At 42.9% G+C, this 22294-nt stretch overlaps 2 protein-coding genes across 2 annotated transcripts in view; both read left to right on the top strand.

Moving 5' to 3' along the window:
* OBSL1 (obscurin like cytoskeletal adaptor 1) overlaps positions 1 to 6968 on the top strand; it is a 60920-nt gene extending 53952 nt beyond the window's left edge. Inside the window, exons 23-27 of the mRNA XM_044304375.1 lie at positions 415 to 576; positions 1218 to 1322; positions 2947 to 3213; positions 4454 to 4723; positions 5507 to 6968. Of these exons, the coding sequence (XP_044160310.1) occupies positions 415 to 576; positions 1218 to 1322; positions 2947 to 3213; positions 4454 to 4723; positions 5507 to 5517 (815 nt within the window). The 3' untranslated portion in view covers positions 5518 to 6968. The remainder of the gene's footprint in view (positions 1 to 414; positions 577 to 1217; positions 1323 to 2946; positions 3214 to 4453; positions 4724 to 5506) is intronic.
* Positions 6969 to 10235: 3267 nt separating this feature from the next.
* INHA (inhibin subunit alpha) lies at positions 10236 to 14644 on the top strand. The gene is made up of 2 exons (XM_044304810.1): positions 10236 to 10750; positions 13148 to 14644. The coding sequence occupies exons 1-2, from the start codon at positions 10369 to 10371 to the stop codon at positions 14059 to 14061; spliced, it is 1296 nt and encodes a 431-aa protein (XP_044160745.1). The 5' UTR covers positions 10236 to 10368; the 3' UTR covers positions 14062 to 14644.
* Positions 14645 to 22294: the final 7650 nt, after the last annotated feature.

The raw sequence follows: 22294 nt of genomic DNA, 5'->3' as shown, positions 1-22294 counted from the left end.
CGGAGGAGCGAACTGTGAGTGAGGTAATGGCCACCATGTTCCCCAGACTTGTCCACATTAGATTTTTATCTGTGGGGAAATTTAAAACATAAAAGTGTCCGCGAACAATCCACATCCCCTGGAGGAACTCAAGGAGAACATCACAAACACCATCTGTAGTATCACAAGCCGTATCAGCCAACAGAATCCGACCTGCCCAAAGATGCAGAGACATGAACGGGGACCACTTTCAGCATCTTCTGTGACTTGTGGGTGATGAAACAAACAACCCACCTGCTCGTTCATCTTGTCATACTATCGCACGAGGCAGACGACTTTTTCGTGGGCCACCTTGTATAACCTATAGCAACCAATCTGAAGTTTCTCATCATCCAGTAAAATGGTTGTAAATGTTCTAAATTTTTGTTTTCACAGAGCAAGAGCCACAAGTGCTGAAAGACCTGCAGGATGTTGAGATCATGGAGAACGACAATGCGGCATTCATCTGCGAATTGTCCTGTGCCCAGGCCAAAGGAGAATGGATCAAAAATGGAGAGAAAATAAAAGTAACATCTACAACAAAGATTCGCCAAGAAGGTATTTATCCCACAAGAGAAAACGTTTAATCAATAGTAAAGCATTTACCAAACTGACAAATAGGGGACAATATATGCCCTCTGTTATGACATAACGGGACGTTACACCCAAACTCTATCATATCTCCACTTGCCGTGCAGTTGAATTTTATAGATTGCCCCATTTCAAGTTACAGGCTGTCGGCTGAGTGTAGTTTTCTTCAATGGAATGAGTGGTTGAAAAGGTCTCTGCCCCTATTATCACTATTTTCCATGCCCTGGTAACCCTAGTAAGTTAAAGGGAATGCCTCCCATCTTAGTAGATGCAACTTATTTTATTTTATCTGACCTATATATTCATTTTGTAGATCCTTTCCTGTTATTTCTGACACATGGTTTATTCTAATTTTCACTAAAATTCAGATATATTCTTCACTTGCAGTACCACAGTTCACCACTGCAACTGGCAAATTTGTTCATAGACGGTAATACTATAGCGCCCCCAGCTTTAGTTGAGAGCTATCTTGACCAAAACTCTGATCTTTTACATTCAATTGAAAAGACAAAATTAATGGAAAACCTAACAACGTCTAACAGATCACATTCCCAGAACGTTCCTCCTCATCTTTATTAAACACTGCAATGTATTTCATGCTTCTGTAGGAAGGAGACACTTTCTCCTTATTTGTGGGGCTCAATGTGAAGACTCTGGAGAAATTCTCTTTCAAGCAAGAAGAGTAGAGTCAAGAGCTAAACTCAAAGTCAAAGGTGAGAAGCAAAATCTCCTCTGTACGCGAGTTTCTTCAGCAGATTAAACCTTTCCAAATCAAGAAATTCAGCGATCAGTGCAACAGTAACTCCAGACACCATAATATAACATGGCACAGAGCATTGGTTGTTGCTTTCCAATGCATTTTTGGTGGATGACTGTATGACACTAGTTCAGTGTATTCAAAATATTTATTCCTACTTACATGAATATAACTATAATATTGCTCCTATGTACAAGAATATAACTACTCTAATACTGCCTCCTATGTACAAGAATATAACTACTATAATACTGCCTCCTATGTACCAGAATATAACTACTATAATACTGCCTTTTATGTACAAGAATATAACTACTCTAATACTGCTCCTATGTACAAGAATATAACTACTATAATACTGCTCCTATGTACAAGAATATAACTACTATAATACTGCTCCTATGTACAAGAATATAACTACTATAATACTGCCTCCTATGTACAAGAATATAACTACTATAATACTGCTCTTATATACAAGAATATTACTGCTATAATACTGCTCCTATGTACAGGAATATAACCACTATAATACTGCTCCTATGTACAAGAATATAACTACTATAATACTGCCTCCTATTTACAAGAATAAAACTACTATAATACTACTTCCTATGTGCAAAAATAAAACTACTGTGGTTACAACAATAGTACATAATACCATAGTTACAAGTCAAGAATGTAACTACTATAATACTGCTTCTATGTACAATATTATAACTACTATAATACTGCTTCTATGTACGAGAATATAACTACTATAATACTGCTTCCTATATACAGAAATATAACTACTATAATACTGCTCCTATGTGCAAGAATATAACTGCTATAATACTGCTCCTATGTACAAGAATATAACTACTATAATACTGCTCCTATGTACAAGAATATAACTACTATAATACTGCCTCCTATGTACAAGAATAACTACTATAATACTTCCTCCTATGTACAAGAATATAACTACTATAATACTGCCTCCTATTTCCAAGAATATAACTACTATAATACTGCTCCTATGTACAAGAATATAACTACTATAATACTGCCTTCTATGTACAAGAATATAACTACTATAATACTGCTCCTATGTACAAGAATATAACTACTATAATACTGCTCCTATGTCCAAGAATATAACTACTATAATACTGCCTCCTATGCACAAGAATATAACTACTATAATACTGCTCCTATATACAGAAATGTAACTACTATAATACTGCTCTTATGTACAAGAATATAACTACTATAATACTGCTCCTATGTACAAGAATATAACTACTATAATACTGCTCCTATGTACAAGAATATAACTGCTATAATACTGCCTCCTATGTACAAGAATATAACTACTATAATACTGCTCCTATGTACAAGAATATAACTACTATAATACTGCCTCCTATGCACAAGAATATAACTACTATAATACTGCCTCCTATGTACAACAATAGTACATAATACCATAGTTACCAGACTAGAGGTGTCATCGGTTTGGTGTTCATTTCTGTCCCTCAGTACTCTCTATAATTTCCATTGAGTTTTGATATCAGTCTGATATAATCTTCCTCTAGAGTTACCGGTCCGCATTGTAAAATCACTGAGGGACAAGACGGCTCTACAAGGTCATCGTGTGATATTTGAATGCAAGGTCAGTCCGGCCCGAGCTCGAGTCACTTGGCTGAAAGGCAGTGAAGTCATTCTTCCTTCAGACAAGTATCAGTTCACCAGTGAGGACGCTTATCGTACATTGCTCATCAATGATGTGGGCCCTGAAGATGAAGACATCTATACGATGAAGACCACAGGAGGCCAGAGCTCGGCCCGATTACTAGTGGAGGGTGAGCACTAAAAGCTAGGCTAAATTTGAGAGATGCCAACCCCACCAGTCATGTGTAATACAGGGTAGTATATTGTATAGATTATTTCACAGCATACTAGAAGGGCTTTTAGCATACATTAAAATAAGTTTCGGCCAGTTACCATTGCTTGAAAATTTTCTGCAAGTATGCTGTAAAGTTTGTAACATTCTCAATGCTCCGAACTCACGTGGTTTGGCCACTTAGGAAGACAGTCACATGTCAAAATCCAGCTTCTACCAACGTAACTTCCTTTACCAGTTTTCTGACCTAGGCTATGAATGGGATGTCACTTCCACTGTAGATAGGGCCAGAACTATTCCTTTCTCTGCTCAAACTCCCTGCATCCACCTCATCCACGAATGTGCCAAATAGAGGAATAGTTCTTGCTGCATCCACAGCGGAAGTGATTTCCCATTCATAGTCCAGGCTGCAACATGGTCTGTGGCACCTGGATTTTTAGAACCGGAGTGTCAAGTGACTGGGTTCCTGGGAGGTCGAAGCATATTACAAACTATCGGGATCCGTGGGTGGGGTTGGCAATGACATCAGTCACAGGCTTCCAAAGTTTAAAAGTCAAATACATTTTATTTTCACCGAAAACATACAATGGCAGCCAAAGAAACGCAGTCACTTTGAGCAATCCACAGGAACCACAAACATAATGAAAATACCTGCTTGTCTGGGCAATAACTAAACATAGGTTTCCTCCCCTATTTACTCAGAAGAACAATGGAAGATCAGGCTTTACACAGCCAGCAGGTCAAGCAGCTTCCAAGCTCTAACCCTGATTGAGCCACCCAGCCCTGTCTTTATTCCCCTAGTAACAAGCCCAGCACATGCACCTGAGTTGCATTGGGCTAGATACAATTTTTGAACTGGAGTAAAGAGGGAATGGCAAGTCCCTCTACCAAACTTACCTGCCATTCCATAAAATATCCAGCCCACAAAACATATTTGAGAAAAGGACCTCAGCAGACTTCACTTTGCTGAAGAAGCCCAGTTTTCCTGGATTTATTTTCTCATCTAAGCATTGTGAGATATACTCCCCCTCCACTACTTTACCAGAAACCATGTTGCAAAATGTTATCCTATAGGCAAGTTATGTGTAGGTAAGGTAGATTTGCTGGACCCACTGGGCCCTGGAAAATCCACTTGAGGCACTGATAAAATCCTGGAGCAAAAAATAAGCTTGTTGTCTCTTTGCACTGGTCTGTTTCAGGTTTAGCCATCCAACTATATAAATGTCTGAGAAATGTAAAAGTGACCGCCCCCAGTGATGCTTGTTTCGAGTGTGAGGCGTCCATTCCTCTGTCCAGACCTCCACAGTGGAGTCTAAATGGGGTCATGCTGCACAATGGAGGTGACATCATTATCGAGGCCAGGGGGAACCGGCACAAGCTTACCCTACAGAACACCTGTCCTGCAATGTCCGGAACTGTGAGATTTACAGCTGGAAAAACACGTTCAGAAGCACAGCTGATTGTACAAGGTATGCAGATCACTCCATATACAGCGAGAGGACCATATCTGTGTATACGTCCTGAACACATTCCAGTCAAAGGCATACAACATGATCTCCCCACACAGCCCTTGTGCTCAACTTACAGTCTATACTTATTATCTGTCCCAATATTATTAACTCTGAAGTCTTTCCAAACATGGTGTACCCACAGGGGTAAATAGACCCACATTCACTTCCCTGATTCGGTGTGGATTTGAATTTTTGGGAGCAAGGAAGGAATAAGGTCCACCAGAGAAGATCCTAATGTTCTGTATTGATGGAGTATCCTCCATCTGTACAGAACCTAATGACAAGTGATTGGCTTCAAATTGAACTTTCTGTGGCTGGAACTTATTGTGTCAGAGCCTCGGTCCACTGGAGGATCATCTGGTAGTCTAGAGATCCAGCCCAAAGTTGTTTAGGAGATTGGTTCACCATATTGGATTTTTGAAGTTTAGGGATTCACCATGGATATATTATAACACAAGTGGTAGATCACCTCACTGGCTCCCTCGGTACCCCCTACCGCCTTTCCTTTCCATTTACCAATATCTCTGAGCTAGGTTCCTTTTACATGGGGCAACTTAACCGCCAATCTAATGCCAATCGACCATATACAAGTTGGTCGGCGATCATTTAAAGGGAATCGGGGGAGCGGCAGGACAATCGTTATTGCGATTGTTCATTCCCCATTCACTTTGCCTATTGTTCTTACTGGGGCCTAGAAACAAGGACCTATACTAACGTATCTTTTTCGCTTTTGTCTTTCAGAAGAACAATAGGAAGATGTGCCTGTATAACCGCCTGCATTGTCTCATGTTCCTCACATCCCAGCCCCATATTAGGTAGAGCAGTGCTCATACCAGTGCCAAATGCCAAGGCTCGGTTGAAGCCAAGCTTTTCTTAAGTCTTTAGGTGTGGGTTCTAGACCCTTGTATTTATTTTTAAACCTTACTCTAAACCTTTCCACCCATCCCTCCCACCTGAAAGACAGCGAGAAAAATGGAGCAGTATATCTAGACCATCAGAGCAACCAGTGGATGGAAACAAGGACAACTAGAAGGTGCCAATGGAATGACTCAAGGAGACACAGGAGTATGAGAGAACGGATGACAAAGGGGAATGTAGTCAACCAACACAAAAACTTTTTGTACAATGCGCTCTTCAGACACGGGTGTGTTGAGTTTTTTTTAACAGCTACGGAGCTAGAGTTTAGTCACAGACACCAAAATCTCACCGATCGATCTTATGCTTGGAAGGACACGTGTGACCAAGGCCTATCAGTCACATCTGTCATTTGGAGGTAAAGGGTCCACTGCAAGATTTAGTAGTCACATTCCACTGTGGAATGCCTCCAGATCAATAGGATGATGGCTAGCGACTAGTTTTGAGGGCACAGCGTCACCTATGAAAACAGCCTCTTACTTACTTGGAGATATCCATCCCTGATATGTCCTTTGGTTTTGGTCTCATATATAGCATAGAGTTGGATGTTTGAGACATTGCTCTTGAAGTGGGATTTCTAGTTTTCAGACCATGGAAGTTCATACTGGAGAAGTCTTTGATCTAGGACCACTCCTTATATCCATAATGATAGGGCCGGCTCAGATAGGCTCTGGATTTTCAATTGAGGATCCACGCCAGAAATCAGAGACGGACACTGCGATTTCTGCCGCATTTGTGCAGCGTCTGTGCTGGCGGATCCTCGTGAAAATTAGACCCATTCAGTGTGTCTGATCCGTGGCTTTTTCTAGTGGAATCAGTGAGAAAAAGGATTTTTTTTTTACATCAGATAGAAAGCCGCATGAAATTCTCTATCAGTCCACCAACTGCATGTCTATGGGGTTTTAGAAACCCTGTCCCATGGTTCCGAAAATATCTGTGGCTGCACGGTAGAGAAGAAAATCAGCTGCAGAAAGATGATTTTGGCTGGACTTCCCCTTTAAGTAGAGGTTTACAACACAGAATATGGCTTATGACGTGTTCCTTAGAGAAGGGTAATAATGATTTACAGAAATTCCCCCCTTTTTTTTTTTTTTTTTTTTTTTTTTTTATAGAAATAAAGGAATTTTGCCCTCACAGACAGGGAAGGGATAACTGTGTATTTGGGGGCTGACTGTTTGGAGTTAATGTGTTATTACACTGCTGGGACTTCAGAAGATGTGTGACTTTCTCTACATGTCTCTCCATCTGCGTTCTCAACGTTTTTGGCCTAATAAACTTGTCCATCTGATCGCCTGTCTTTTCTTTTGGAATATTACAGGTAGTTTCTATGGGGCGGTGGAATTAACATAGAGGCAGGGTATGCACCTGCTGTTTAGCCTTGAGAAGTGGGACACAGCTCTGAACGACTTCCCATTTTTGCCATTACACAGTAAAAGAGGGCCACCTAGAGACACCCCTAGGGGGAGCTCTCTGCAAATGTATCTATACAGTTGCCCATCAGTCTATATGAACCATATTCAGTGAGCTCCCCCTAGTGGTATCTGCAGGCAACCAAATCTGCAATCCAGATATGAGAATAGACTTTTGGACTAAAAAGATGTGGTACGTTTTGCAGTCGCTTAGTGAGACCTATTCTATGGTTATAGTTACGTCCATGCTTTCATATAATGTATGTAGTCAGTGAAAATGTAATCAGCTGCTCACTGCCAAACACTGAGCAATGTGTATGAAATGTTCCTCCAGAATATCTGGGTGAGGGTTTGGGAATCTGCTGCTGGCGTCTGGCCTTGTAGGACAGGTTACGGGCCTAATGGCCTTGATAAGTGAGATTATGCAGGTTGTCTGTGTTCTTACACCAGCAGCTGCATTGTCTGTTCATTATTTCTAACATCTTGTCTTGTTCTTAAAGTGCACCTCCAGCGAAAGAGCCAGTCTTGCCTGTGCTCCTTAGAGGGCATCTGTCAGCAGTTTTGTACCTATGACACTGACTGACCTGTTATATGTGCACTTGGCAGCTGAATGCATCAGTGTTGGTCCCATGTTCATATGTGTCCGCATTGCTGAGAAAAATGATGTTTTAATATATGCAAAATGAGGCTCTGCTTTCTCTGGAGCTGCCGCAACTTCTCCACTTGGATTGACAGGACCAGGAGTGATGATGTTTAATACAGGATGACATTTTTATACTGTATTATACTCCAGAGCTGCACTCACTATTCTGCTGGTGAAGTCACTGTGTACATACATTACTTATCCTGTATTGATCCTGAGTTACATCCTGTATTATACTCCAGAGCTGTACTCACTATTCTGCTGGTGCAGTCACTGTGTACATACATTACTTATCCTGTACTGATCCTGAGTTACATCCTGTATCATACTCCAGAGCTGCACTCACTATTCTGCTGGTGCAGTCACTGTGTACATACATTACTTATCCTGTACTGATCCCGAGTTACATCCTGTATTATACTCCAGAGCTGCACTCACTATTCTGCTGGTGCAGTCACTGTGTACATACATTACTTATCCTGTACTGATCCTGAGTTACATCTTGTATTATACTCCAGAGCTGCACTCACTATTCTGCTGGTGCAGTCACTGTGTACATACATTACTTATCCTGTACTGATCCTGAGTTACATCCTGTATTATACTCCAGAGCTGCACTCACTATTCTGCTGGTGCAGTCACTGTGTACATACATTACTTATCCTGTACTGATCCTGAGTTACATCTTGTATTATACTCCAGAGCTGCACTCACTATTCTGCTGGTGCAGTCACTGTGTACATACATTACTTATCCTGTACTGATCCTGAATTACATCCTGTATTATACTCCAGAGCTGCACTCACTATTCTGCTGGTGCAGTCACTGTGTACATACATTACTTATCCTGTACTGATCCCGAGTTACATCCTGTATTATACTTCAGAGCTGCACTCACTATTCTGCTGGTGCAGTCACTGTGTACATACATTACATTACCTATCCTGTACTGATCCTGAGTTACATCCTGTATTATACTTCAGAGCTGCACTCACTATTCTGCTGGTGCAGTCACTGTGTACATACATTACTTATCCTGTACTGATCCTGAGTTACATCTTGTATTATACTCCAGAGCTGCACTCACTATTCTGCTGGTGCAGTCACTGTGTACATACATTACTTATCCTGTACTGATCCTGAATTACATCCTGTATTATACTCCAGAGCTGCACTCACTATTCTGCTGGTGCAGTCACTGTGTACATACATTACTTATCCTGTACTGATCCCGAGTTACATCCTGTATTATACTTCAGAGCTGCACTCACTATTCTGCTGGTGCAGTCACTGTGTACATACATTACATTACCTATCCTGTACTGATCCTGAGTTACATCCTGTATTATACTCCAGAGCTGCGCTCACTATTCTGCTGGTGCAGTCACTGTGTACATACATTACTTATCCTGTACTGATCCTGAGTTACATCCTGTATTATACTCCAGAGCTGCACTCACTATTCTGCTGGTGCAGTCACTGTGTACATACATTACTTATCCTGTACTGATCCTGAGTTACAACCTGTATTATACTCCAGAGCTGCACTCACTATTCTGCTGGTGCAGTCACTGTGTACATACATTACATTACTTATCCTGTACTGATCCTGAGTTACATCCTGTATTATACTCCAGAGCTGCACTCACTATTCTGCTGGTGCAGTCACTGTGTACATACATTACTTATCCTGTACTGATCCTGAGTTACATCCTGTATTATACTCCAGAGCTGCACTCACTATTCTGCTGGTGCAGTCACTGTGTACATACATTACTTATCCTGTACTGATCCTGAGTTACATCCTGTATTATACTCCAGAGCTGCACTCACTGCAACTTTGTTAATAAAGAATAAAATAAAAAAGCCACACGTTACTAGAGGAAGAATTGATAGATAATAACCCTCTTCGCCGCTCAATCCCACAGGAAACTTTCTTTCAGCTCCATTATGAAGGTAGTGAGTTTACCACATCTTATCCGCTAAGAAACCACAAACAGACTTCTGAAACCTCATGGAAATATCGGTCACTTTAGGACGTAAACATATAGACAGACCCCAGAGAGAAGGCAATCCCTCAGAATAGACAAAGATGAGGGAAGGTCATACAGCTCACCACTGAACCAGGTCCAAATCCCTGAAAAATGTGACGGTGCACCCAGCACTGCGCCTCGATAAAACAATTCTTTATGGGTCACTTTTTTAAAAGATCCATAAACAGCTTTCATATTTGCTGGGTACAGCTGATTCGCCATTATATTTATTAAATGTAAGTATAATAACACAAAATGTCTGTTGGCTACTAGGCTCAAGGTCTTCTCTAAATGGGGGGGCTGTTCCCATGCAACATGACTGGTCAGGGTGGTCTGGACACATTATCTCTGGGGCAAACAATGCATTCCAAGCGTCTGTTACAGATAGTTTTTTTTTTGTGCCCAGCACCTTCTCCGTGCCAACTTTGATAACATTGGAAAAAACTGCAGAAGGACAGAGCATTCTGAGACATCCACAAAGCACAGAGACTTCTTTAGACAGACAGCTACAGTCCATGTGAAGAGACGGCCATTCAAGGAGGTCTGCGAGACGTCAAGAGAGTTGACACGTGAGACAACACCGACACAGCTGGGACAGTCTTAATGACATCTCGTATAGCACAAGAGATATACAAGGGTGAACTTCAAGAAAGCAAGTTATTTGATCAGATCTGGTTCACGTTTGACCTGAAAATGTCATCAATGGTTCTTGTGTTTGTTGTGTTCTTTGCCATAACATTCACCAAGACAAGCCAAGGTTGTGAGATGCCCAAGGCCGAGCATCAGTATATCCTGGACAAGGTGAAGACAAGGATTGTGGAGGCACTGGGGTCTCCTCCACCAACCACCGCTACATCCCCAACACCATCTCCAACCCTAAATGGTCCCATCCAGTTGGAGGAGAGGATTCTACGTAAGAGACACAGCCAAAGGAGAGAACATGGTCTGGAGGACATGTCTCAGGTGATATTGTTCCCTACATCAGGTAAGTGACCAGGGCTGGGCTGACATTCCAATCAGATGCATTAATATTGCAATCCCTCGCTGGTCAAAAGCAACTTAAGTGTATTATGACCATGGTGGTTGGCACAGTGCCCATGACCATTGTTGCCCAGGGGCCCCAGACCACTTGCATAGATGTAGAGGTAAAGTGCACTTGAATTTTTGGGAAGGATTACTGCCTCTCCTACTTGTTTTAATAAAATGGTGGTTCTTCATGGTCAAGGACTGAATTATAGATTTCTTGTCTATTAGTCATGGTAGGGACAACCCTGGTGACCTACAGCAGCTCTACAGAAAGACAAACAGCTCCACATGTCTCTACCTGTAAGAATACTGGCTATCCTTAAAGGGGCTGTTTTATCTTAGACATTGGTGGCATATCATGAGGATATTACATACACAGTGTCATCTGCACTCCAAGTATCTGGTGGTGGCAGGTAGAGGGCCTGTAAGGCCAAACAATTAAAATAGAAGATACCATGGCACTCAGAAGAAGTTTTCATCAATAGTAACACAAGCTTCCATTGAGTGACGTGGTACCTTCTATTTTGTTTATATTGCTAGGATTTGTCACCAATGTCAGAAAAGTGCAAGTCCCACCTCTGGGACCCACACCTATCTCCAGAACGGGGAACCTGAAGTGAGTGGAGAGTGCGCTTGGTTGGCAATTTTCGGAACTCCCATAGAAATGGAGTGCATACTAAGTGCGTTCTCCTTCACTTTTGGGGGCAAGTACTGAAGATAGGTGTGGGTCTCAGAGGTGGGAGCCGCATCTATCTGACATTGGTGACACATTCTAGCGATATAATCAAAATAGAAGGTACCGCGGCACTCAATGGATGCTTGCGTTATTATTGGTGTAAACTTCTATTGAGTGCCATGGTATCTTCTATTGTGATTGTTTGGCCTTACAAGCCTGACACCAGCTAATATTTGGAGTGTAGGTGATATGCCACCAATGTCTAAGATGAGACAGCCCCTTTAAGGAAAGCCAGTATTCTTACAGTTGGAGATATGTGGAGAGGTTTGTCTTTCTGTAGAGCTACCATAGGTCCCTGGAGTTGTCCTTACCATGACTAATAGACAAGAAATCTATAATGTGAGATGACACAACCCCTTTAAAGAGACCAGGTGTGTGTTGAGACTTAGTGGCAATGCTCCTGCCTAAGCTGCATCCAAGGCAGACAGAATCCGTCTCCTGCTGATGAGGGGCAAGCACCCCGAAACAGCTGTCTACAGACAGATATATGGCTCGGCTATTTTCCCATGTCAAATTCCAAGGCTTGTTAAAAAGTCTGACTTTTACTCATAGGGAGTCACTTTCAAAAGGTGGCACTAGCGAGATGGTTCTCTTTCCCTGGGAGATACTTCTTTACACACGTCAGAGTAAGATACTGGGTCACCACAGAATTTTTGGGTTTATATGGGAGTTATCTTGAATATCCTAATACACTCTGATTCATGGGTGTAACAAGGACAGTGCGTAGATGAGGCCACTAGTGCCTGTGAGGCAGAATGCCAGGGGGTGCTAACAACCCACTTATTTAGATGCAGGGCTAGGGCAGCAAACTGAACTTTTGCCCAGGGTAAAAAGAGGCATCTCCAACCTCTGTGCATATTGTTTTCCCATGGAGCATTGCCAATAACTCTCCATACCAAGGAGCACTTCCAGTAAGTCTCTATATAGAGCTGGTCTCTTTAAGGAGAGCCAATACCATACCTAAGCGATGGGTGAAATAAAATGTAGCTACGGCTTTGACCAGGGGGAGGGGGACAACTGATTGGGCATGTGCCTTGTATTCTGGGTGTCCAGAAGGGGCTATAGGTCTTGAAGGATATTGCAGAGTTTTCAGCAAGCTGGCACTGACATAACAGCTGATGTTATCCCAAGATGGTGGAATGCGGTGGGGCGTCATACTGAGTGTAGTTCTCTACAGTTGTCAGTAGGTGTCGCTTTTTCTCTACCATCTACACTGTTTGCAGACTACGAAGAAGCATCACAGGTCTCATAGACATGTTGAAGCCGTCACCAGGAAGGCTGTAAACACTCCATGTGCTGCCATATGGTGCCTCCATATGGCATCAAATTCAACCCTATGAGCATTATTTTTTGGGGAAAAATCATCCATAATATGACATGATGGAACATGTCATGATATGTGACGACCGTATCGTGGTAGGCAACAGAGGAACAGTGCAGGCTAATGAATACCGCAATACCCTTAATATTACAAATGTGAAATTTCACATTTGCTCACTACAAGTTCCCCTCATTTTGATGCTCTCGGATCTTCTCCTTTAGACAGTTCCTTAGTTGTCACATTGTATATGTTTCTATAATTGTCTTGGTACGAGTTCTTACCATATGACCTTCTTGCAGACGTCCTGTGTGAGACTCCAACACTTGAGGACCCCAAGACAGAAGAAGGCAACAGTTTCACCTACATCTTCCGTCCATCTCCTCACATCTTAAGTCGACGAGTCTCATCTGTGCAGTTCTGGTTTTTCAATGGAGGGTCTCCAGTAGACAACTTCACTTGGTACCAGAATTTCTCAACTGATGACCCAAGTGCTCTGAGGTCTGAGCCGTCTACTCAATCCCTTGTGACAGAACTACCACCCCAAGGGTCTCCGACCCTTGGAACTGACAAGTTGAGTGATGATGATGATGATTCTGTTTCACCTGAGGAAAGTATCACTAAAGAGGAGACTCTTCATAATGTGGTGGACATACAGGTGCTATCGCAGAAGGAGCAGGTCACTGTGGCCACATCCAAGGTGGAGAAAATGGATGACTGGATTGTCTTTCACCTGTCCCCTGCTTTTTTGAATTACATCACAAGAGGTCTTTTTGTTCTGCTGGTTCATTGTCCAACATGTCCTTGCTCCGAGCAGCCTGAACATACCCCCTTCCTCTTGTACATTACCCATCCCAGCCAACGTGGTCGGAGGTCAGGAATTCCATGGTCTCCATCTGCTCTGGAACTTCTGCAGAGGCCTCCAGCACCCGGTGCGGACACTACACAATGTCATCGTGGTTCCCTCAATATAACCTTTGAAGAGTTGGGTTGGAACCAGTGGATTGTTCACCCTGGAAGCTTCCAGTTCCACTACTGCCATGGGACCTGCTCCCCAAACCATGGCCTAAGCACGGCTCTACACTGGGGCAACTGTTGTGCTGCACTACCCAGCACCATGAAGCCTTTGAGAGTCACCACCACTACGGATGGTGGATTCTCTTTCCGATATGAAACTGTGCCAAATCTTCTGACTCAAGACTGTGCCTGTAGCTGAATGCCTTAGCCTATGTCCACATCTGCATCATGGAATTCTGTTTTTCTGTGGCGTCATAGGAGCAGAAAAACAGAACTCGAGTGGTGACTGGTCAGTCACATGACAGACGTCAAAGGTGCCTGGATGACTGACTTATAATGGTGTCCGGAACGTTACCAGAAAAAAATATCACTGTATGCTACAGTATATTCTCCTGCGAAAAATGATGGAAGCTTGGAACGCACATGTAAACAGAGCCTTAAAAATGGCTCTTAGATGACCCATAGGCAGCCACTTGGTTTGCTTCTAGGATATCTATGCCCTTGGCATATGATAAATCAACTCCAGCAGATTTCACATTTCTTTTTCCAAAAAAGCTGTAAATGAAATGTGGAATCTAGTTGCTATGGGCAACTAAGCCAATTTTTCCTTTACACCAGTTTTGATACATCTACCCCCATTCACTGGTGTGGGAGAACATGTCTCACTGAGAGGTCATGAGTGGCTACAATGTAGAGACTGTACTGCAACAGTGTCTGCTCTGGGTTCTGTTGTTTCCTCGCTTTCTGGCTTTTTGTAGACAATTGCAATAAAAGATGTCTCAGAATTATTTTGTGGCAAGAAGGGCAATCATTAATCACAGATCTTAAAGTGGTTATCCCAAGATTAATAAAAAATAAATTTAAAAAAATGAAAATCCAATATCATATAGTACATGACAACCTCTTTCCTACAAAGATAGAACCAGCCCTGTTCCTCACAAGGAATCCAGAGATCTCCCCATGCATGAGCAATTGTTCTGCTAGATTTATTCCAGGCTGGCAGCTCAGGAGGCATACACTTTCTCAGGTGGGGGACAGGGGGGGGGGGGGGGGGCGTTCCCTTTCTGCTGCAGCTGGTGACAGTTGAAGGTTGGAACGGAGCATGTGCATCCACCTCAGTGAGCCGGACAGAGAGATTAGAGTGAATAACTCAGTGGCTATACTTAATTTTTAATTAAATGCAATTACATTAGTGTTCAGATCCAGGTGCCAGCTTGAAAAATGTAGAATATTTTTCACGGAACAACCTGTTAAGCGATTACTGTGTAATGAAAAGTTATACAATTTTCCAATATACTTTATTCATGGTTTACGCCTGGGATAAAGGTCAGTCCTGGTCCTGTGGCGGTCCATTTACACGTGCCGATAATCGAGTGTTCATGAGAACACTTGTACTCGATCACTGGTCCATCTAACATGGCGGCAATCAGGTATCAAGCGTTCATGTCAGCTGGTCGCATCTTTTCTCTGGTCTGCAGCACATCTCCCTGTATAGTTGGTGGGTGTGCGTCCAAAAATGTGCAAACTGGTACGGGGACCAATGATTCCTTGCGCCCCCATACAGTTTACATTGGGCTATTGTAAAATGTATTTATTTTATGCAATTATATAGCACTACTATATTCCACAGCACTTCACAGATATTAGCATTGAATTGCCCCCAGTGGGGCTCACAATCTAAGGTCCCTATCAGTGTGTCTTTGGAGTGTGGGAGGAAACCCATGCAAAGACAGGGAGAACATACAAACTCCATGCAGATGTTGTCCTTGGTCGGATTCAAACCTAGGACCCCAGCGCTGCAAGGCACTAGTGCTAACCACTGAGCCACCGTGATGCCCCTTAAAAATTGGGACTGGTTACGGGCTGAAATCGGCCAGTGCAAAAGGACCCTTACTGTAAAGAGCCATGCATCAGTGTGTCCATTACCAGTTGAAAGACTGCAAGCAGAGATCCTGATATATATTCAGATATAACAAGAATATGGAAAAATGTTCCCTATTCAAAAATAGCCTTTACTTTCTGCATCATTAAATTCCCTTTAAGCATTTGCGGTGCATCCCCGGGTGAGTACAGCGCTCCCATAGAGACGAATGGAGGGGCAGTGTGCATGCCTGACCTGCTGCACCTTTCATTTAGAAGGGACCCCATCCTCATGATCGGTAGGATCTCCACCAATATAATAGTTATCCTCTAACAAATGGGTAGTTTGCCATTCTGCCCCAAAGCACTGGTCCTTTAATTTGGGCGTTGCTGGCACTATATGGTTGTTTTATGGTACGAATGTATTGGGTGGGCATGGTATGCTGAAATGTTGGACTTCGAAATTAAAACATGAAACTTTATTGGATATGTATTAAAACTGTCCCTCTGCATCCTATGACATGCAGGGGGCGAACATTCACAATGTGTTGTGCACTGGAATGTAGAAATTAAATACACAGGGCACAGAGACACACTGTAGCTAAACAGCTGGCCCCGCACTACGCACGTCCGCTGCAGCGAGAAAATCTTACTGACATTTAATGCTACTAAAGTGTAAAACCCGCAGAGTAAACGGCAGCTCGGGCTCAGCTCCAGAGAATCCTGGGGCATTTAACATTTCGTCATGTACCCTGAGAATTATTCAGCACAGTACTTGCAGGACCAGTCTGCCCGTCTTGTCCTCCGTTGCTGCCTTTGTAGTGAAACAAAAAACATTGTCTAAGTAACAATTAAATGGGGGCCACAGATGACGGCAAAAGGAGCAAATGAGATAATGAAGAGGTAATAACATCTGAGTCGTATACACAAATGTCAGCATCGTGTTTACACCCATCATTTCTAAAGGAGCAATAATATCAGATATTATGTTTTTGTCCTTAAAGGGGTATTATCATCTTAATGATCACTGTTAAATCTGTGATCATTTTTCTAAATATATTTCATTAACAAATCCCCACCCCTTAGAAAAAAAATAAACCTATACTTACCTGACTGTTGTCTTCCATCTCCCCTGGTTACGGCCACCGGTCTTCTCAGGAATCGCGGTGGCCGCGCCTTGCGCAGACGACTTCTTTTCTTCTCCCGGCCAGCCGCGCGCTGTACTGAACGCGCACGCCGAGTCCGCGCATGCGCCCTGGTGACTTCTTCCTGGCTAGTATACTATACTGGCCAGGAAGAAGTCACCAGGGCGCATGCGCGGACTCGGCGTGCGCGTTCAGTACAGCGCACAGCCCGGCCGGGAGAAGATATCAATCAAGATGGAGCCCGCCCCCTGCCGAAACCAGGAAGTGGACGGCGCGCCGAGAGCAGGTAAGTATAAAACTGCGTGTTGAGAAAACCCCTTTAAGGAGCAGTATTATAGTAGTTATTTTCTTGTACATAGGAGGCAGTATTATAGCATTTATAGTCTTGTACATAGGAGCAGTATTATAGTAGTTATATTCCTGTACATAGGCGCAGTATTATAGCATTTATAGTCTTGTACATAGGAGGCAGTATTATAGTAGTTATATTCTTGTACATAGGAGTAGTATTATAGTAGTTATATTCTTGTACATAGGAGGCAGTATTATAGCATTTATATAGTCTTGTATATAGGAGCAGTATTATATTAGTTATATTCTTGTACATAGAAGGCAGTATTATAGTAGTTATATTCTTGTACATAGGAGCAGTATTATAGTAGTTATATTCTTGTACATAGGAGGCAGTATTATAGTAGATATATTCTTGTACATAGGAGTAGTATTATAGTAGTTATATTCTTGTACATAGGAGGCAGTATTATAGTAGTTATATTCTTGTACATAGGAGGCAGTATTGTAGTAGTTATATTCTTGTACATAGGAGCAGTATTATAGTAGTTATATTCTTGTACATAGGAGGCAGTATTATAGTAGATATATTCTTGTACATAGGAGTAGTATTATAGTAGTTATATTCCTGTACATAGGAGGCAGTATTATAGTAGTTATATTCTTGTACATAGGAGGCAGTATTATAGTAGTTATATTCTTGTACATAGGAGGCAGTATTATAGTAGTTATATTCTTGTACATAGGAGCAGTATTATAGTAGTTATATTCCTGTACATAGGAGGCAGTATTATAGTAGTTATATTCCTGTACATAGGAGTAGTATTATAGTAGTTATATTCTTGTACATAGGAGGCAGTATTATAGTAGTTATATTCTTGTACATAGGGGCAGTATTATAGTAGTTATATTCTTGTACATAGAAGGCAGTATTATAGTAGTTATATTCTTGTACATAGGAGGCAGTATTATAGTAGTTATATTCTTGTACATAGGAGCAGTATTATAGTAGTTATATTCTTGTACATAGGAGGCAGTATTATAGTAGTTATATTCTTGTACATAGGAGCAGTATTATAGTAGTTATATTCTTGTACATAGGAGGCAGTATTATAGTAGTTATATTCTTGTACATAGGAGGCAGTATTATAGTAGTTATATTCTTGTACATAGGAGCAGTATTATAGTAGTTATATTCTTGTACATAGGAGGCAGTATTATAGCAGTTATATTCTTGTACATAGCAGTTAGTAGTTCGGGTATGGCTACAGTGGTTGCACAACAGCTGTTGCGACCAAGTTCGTTTAGTGGTGATCCCATAGAAATGTATGGGATCGGCGCGCCTGTCTCAAGAAATCCAACACTGCTGGATTTCTTGCGACAGCATGACGATCCCATTCATTTCTATTGGATCACTGCCACTCAGCGAACCTGGGTGCAACAGCTTTTGTGTAACCAGCGTACACTTAGGCCTCATGCACACGAACGTGTGCCTGCTGGACCCGTGCTGCGGACCACAATGCATAGGCACCGACCATAGGGTCGCCTCATGCGAATGCATTCACTTGAATAGGGTCCACAATCTGCACCACAAAAAAAGTATTGCATGCACTACTTTTTTTGCGGTGCTTCCATGGGGTTCCGCAACAACCTTCCGGACTGCAAACCCATTTAAGTGAATGGGTCCGCATCTGGGATCCACACGGCTGGTGCCCGTGGATTGCAGACCCGCTGTTTGTAGGCCGCAATACCGCCTGGCAACAGCCATGTGCATGAGGCCTTAGTGTATTGGCAGCTGCAGCCATGTTCTCTATGTACCATTAATACAACTAGCTAGCAGCTAGTGACACCTGATAATTAGCTAACGCAGAGCGCCAACTAATGAGGTGATGAAATGGCCAACGTTTTCTGGGAGCATCAGGTTCTAGAGACAAATTGATCTTACACAGCTTCTCTACGGTTGGCAGGCGCACACCCAGAAACATCCGCACAGTGCAATATCCGATTCATCAGACTTGAAGCAGGCACAGACGTCACCGGTGAGACATTGGGGGGTAGAAGTCAGAAGTTGACAGTTACCCAAGAAATTGGACTCAATTCAGGAATGTAATGAACCAGATTAAGTGTTCCAAAAGGAAAAGGGAGGGGTGACTGGACAGAACTACAAGCTGCGATGTGGGACCGGTGGAGGATATGATGGGACTTTCCTGAGGGCCAAGCGTAAAACCAGGTCAGGAGCTGCCTGAGGAACCAGGACTGGCACTGATCAGACAACGCACGGACAGATCTGTGATAATGACACAACTATGATCAGTTACTCCGTCTTCGCTACGCCGTCTGTTAGATTCTACCCCATGCTTTAGGGCTCATGCACACAAACTTATTCATTTTGCGGTCCCCAAAAAACACGGATGACGTCCGTTTGCATTCAGAAATGGAACAGCTGGCCTGTAATAGAACAGTCGTTAGAACAGTAATTGTCGGTAATTCGGACAATAGGACATGTTTTATCGCTTTGCGGAACGGAAATACGTACACAGAATGCACACGGAGTAACTTCCATTGAAATGAATGGTTCCACGTATGGTTCACAAAAAAAAAAAAAAAAAAAAACAGACAGAAAGAAAATACGTTTGTGTGCATGAGCCCTTACACTGAAGGTCTGTTCGGGTATGGGCAGAGACAAGTCCTAAGTAAACAGATTGCTAAGCTTTGAGTCAGCAGTGAACGAGGCATGGCACAAGCGTGTGTGAACAGGTCTGTATGACCAGGAAGATGCAGATATTTGTGTATGTAGACAAAAAATTTTTTACAGTGACTCACAGCAACCATCACTTCTGTACGCTCCAACTCCACCCTTACCCAAGCCTTTAAAATCAATCCACCCCATGCTTTATACTGCAGCTCTGCCTGTATATGTTTGGCTTCTGTGTATAAGCAGAAGTTCAGCAGGAAGGCAGTAGTTTATTGCTGCGACAAGAAAGCAGGGTCATAGCTGAAAGCTTGGGGCCCCCCCCCCCCCCCTGCAAACAATGGAAAGTGTTCTCTTTAGTGTGGAAACCAAAATAAGGGCTCTTTCACACTTGCGTTCTTGTCTTCCGGCATAGAGTTCCGTCGTCGGGGCTCTATGCCGGAAGAATCCCGATCAGGATTATCCTAATGCATTCTGAATGGAGAGAAATCCGTTCAGGATGCATCAGGATGTCTTCAGTTCCGGACCGGAATGTTTTTGGGCCGGAGAAAATACCGCAGCATGCTGCGCTTTTTGCTCCGGCCAAAAATCCTGAACACTTTCCGCAAGGCCGGATCCGGAATGAATGCCCATTGAAAGGCATTAATCCGGATCCGGCCTTAAGCTAAACGTCATTTCGGCGCATTGCCGGATCCGACGTTTAGCTTTTTCTGAATGGTTACCATGGCTGCCGGGACACTAAAGTCCTGTTTGCCATGGTAAAGTGTAGTGGGGAGCAGCATACTTACCGTCCGTGCGGCTCCCGGGACTCTCCAGCGTGACGTCAGGGCGCCCCACGCGCATGGATGACGTGATCACATGGCACGTCATCCATGCGCATGGGGCACTCTGACGTCATTCTGGAGCGCCCCGGGAGCCGCACGGACGGTAAGTATGCTGCTCCCCCGATCCCTACTACTACTATGGCAACCAGGACTTTAATAGCATCCTGGCTGCCATAGTAACACTGAACGCATTTTGAAGACGGATCCGTCTTCAAATGCTTTCAGTTCACTTGCGTTTTTCCGGATCCGGCGTGTAATTCCTGCAAATGGAGTACACGCCGGATCCGGACAACGCAAGTGTGAAAGAGCCCTAAAAAATTAAAAAATTCTGACTGAAAGGTTCATTACTGGTGCAGGTTTTGGAATGAAATTATTATATTTTTTTCATTCTGCAGTGGTATAGGGAGCTTGGAAACTAAAAAAGGCAGCATAATTCAGTACCAGCCAAGTACCAGTAGATGAGGATTTTCAAACCATCATGTAGGTGGAAATTTTGGCTGTAAAAAAACAAACTCACCTGCGGTGCAGAGTTTGAAATCTGCAGTATGCGAGTTGCTTCTGGGGATTTTCAGTTCAGATTTTAACCTTTGTAGTGCAATTGGTGAGATTTGGGGCAAATCCGCAACGAAACCTGTAAATTAGGCCCCATGCACATGGCTGTAGTTTTGGTCCACATTCTTTGTTGATCGGAGATGCACTCAGTCATTTGAATGGGGCCGCGAAAGATGTGAACAGCACACCATGTGCAAACCACCAAAATATATATATATTTCCATTTTGCAGAGAATATTCATTTGTAACGAACTGCTGGATGCACATAGCCAATATCTGCGACAAAAACCCCCCAGATACAGCCGTGTAAGGCCTCATGCACACAACCGTTCCGCAAATTGCAGACTGCAAAAAGAACGGAACAGAACAGGCTGCCCATTGTAGAAATGCATATTCTTGTCCCCAAAATGGACATGTTATTTTTATTTATTTTTTCCTTTCTTTCTGCGGGGCCACGGAACGGAGCAACGTTGAAGTGAATGGGTCCGCACCAGAGCTGCAAAACCTGCAGCTCGGATGCGGACCAGAACAGTCGTGTGCATGAGGCATAGAAGGACACCGCCGTGTGCAAATCTGCATATAGTGAAAAATATTGCAGGGTGTCTGAAACGTAATACCCTATATATTTCCTTTCTGGAGATGCACAATAATAAAACACTGAGCCGGGTTTTTTTTTTTTTCTATCAACATTTTATGTATAAAACAAACAACAAATTCCAGTACCAGAAACTTTTAAGAAACCAATGCGCAAAATACAAACCCCCTCCAAGTAACAAATATTCTACAATACACGAGATGAGGTTCTGAGATGAATAGTACGATCTTCAAGCGTGTCCAGCATAGGAATGAATAAAGCCCCCTCCTCTTAGCAGCATATGCAACGCCGCCATTCATTTCAAGGCACTGGAGAAGGGAGCGGAGATGACGTCACAGACTTCCACCCCGCTATAAAGCTTAGCCCTGTCTATGCACTGGGCTGAACTGGTAAGTGTGTGTATAAAGAATACAGCCAACAAACTGTGGGGGGCGCCAAAAATCTACCAACGGTTCCAGTCTAACAAAACTGGC

This window comes from Bufo gargarizans, chromosome 8 (assembly GCF_014858855.1).
Source record: "Bufo gargarizans isolate SCDJY-AF-19 chromosome 8, ASM1485885v1, whole genome shotgun sequence".
In the NCBI taxonomy this organism is placed as follows: Eukaryota; Metazoa; Chordata; class Amphibia; order Anura; family Bufonidae; genus Bufo; species Bufo gargarizans.
The sequence above is the reverse complement of the archived record's forward strand: the minus strand, read 5'-3'. Positions and strand labels throughout refer to the sequence as shown.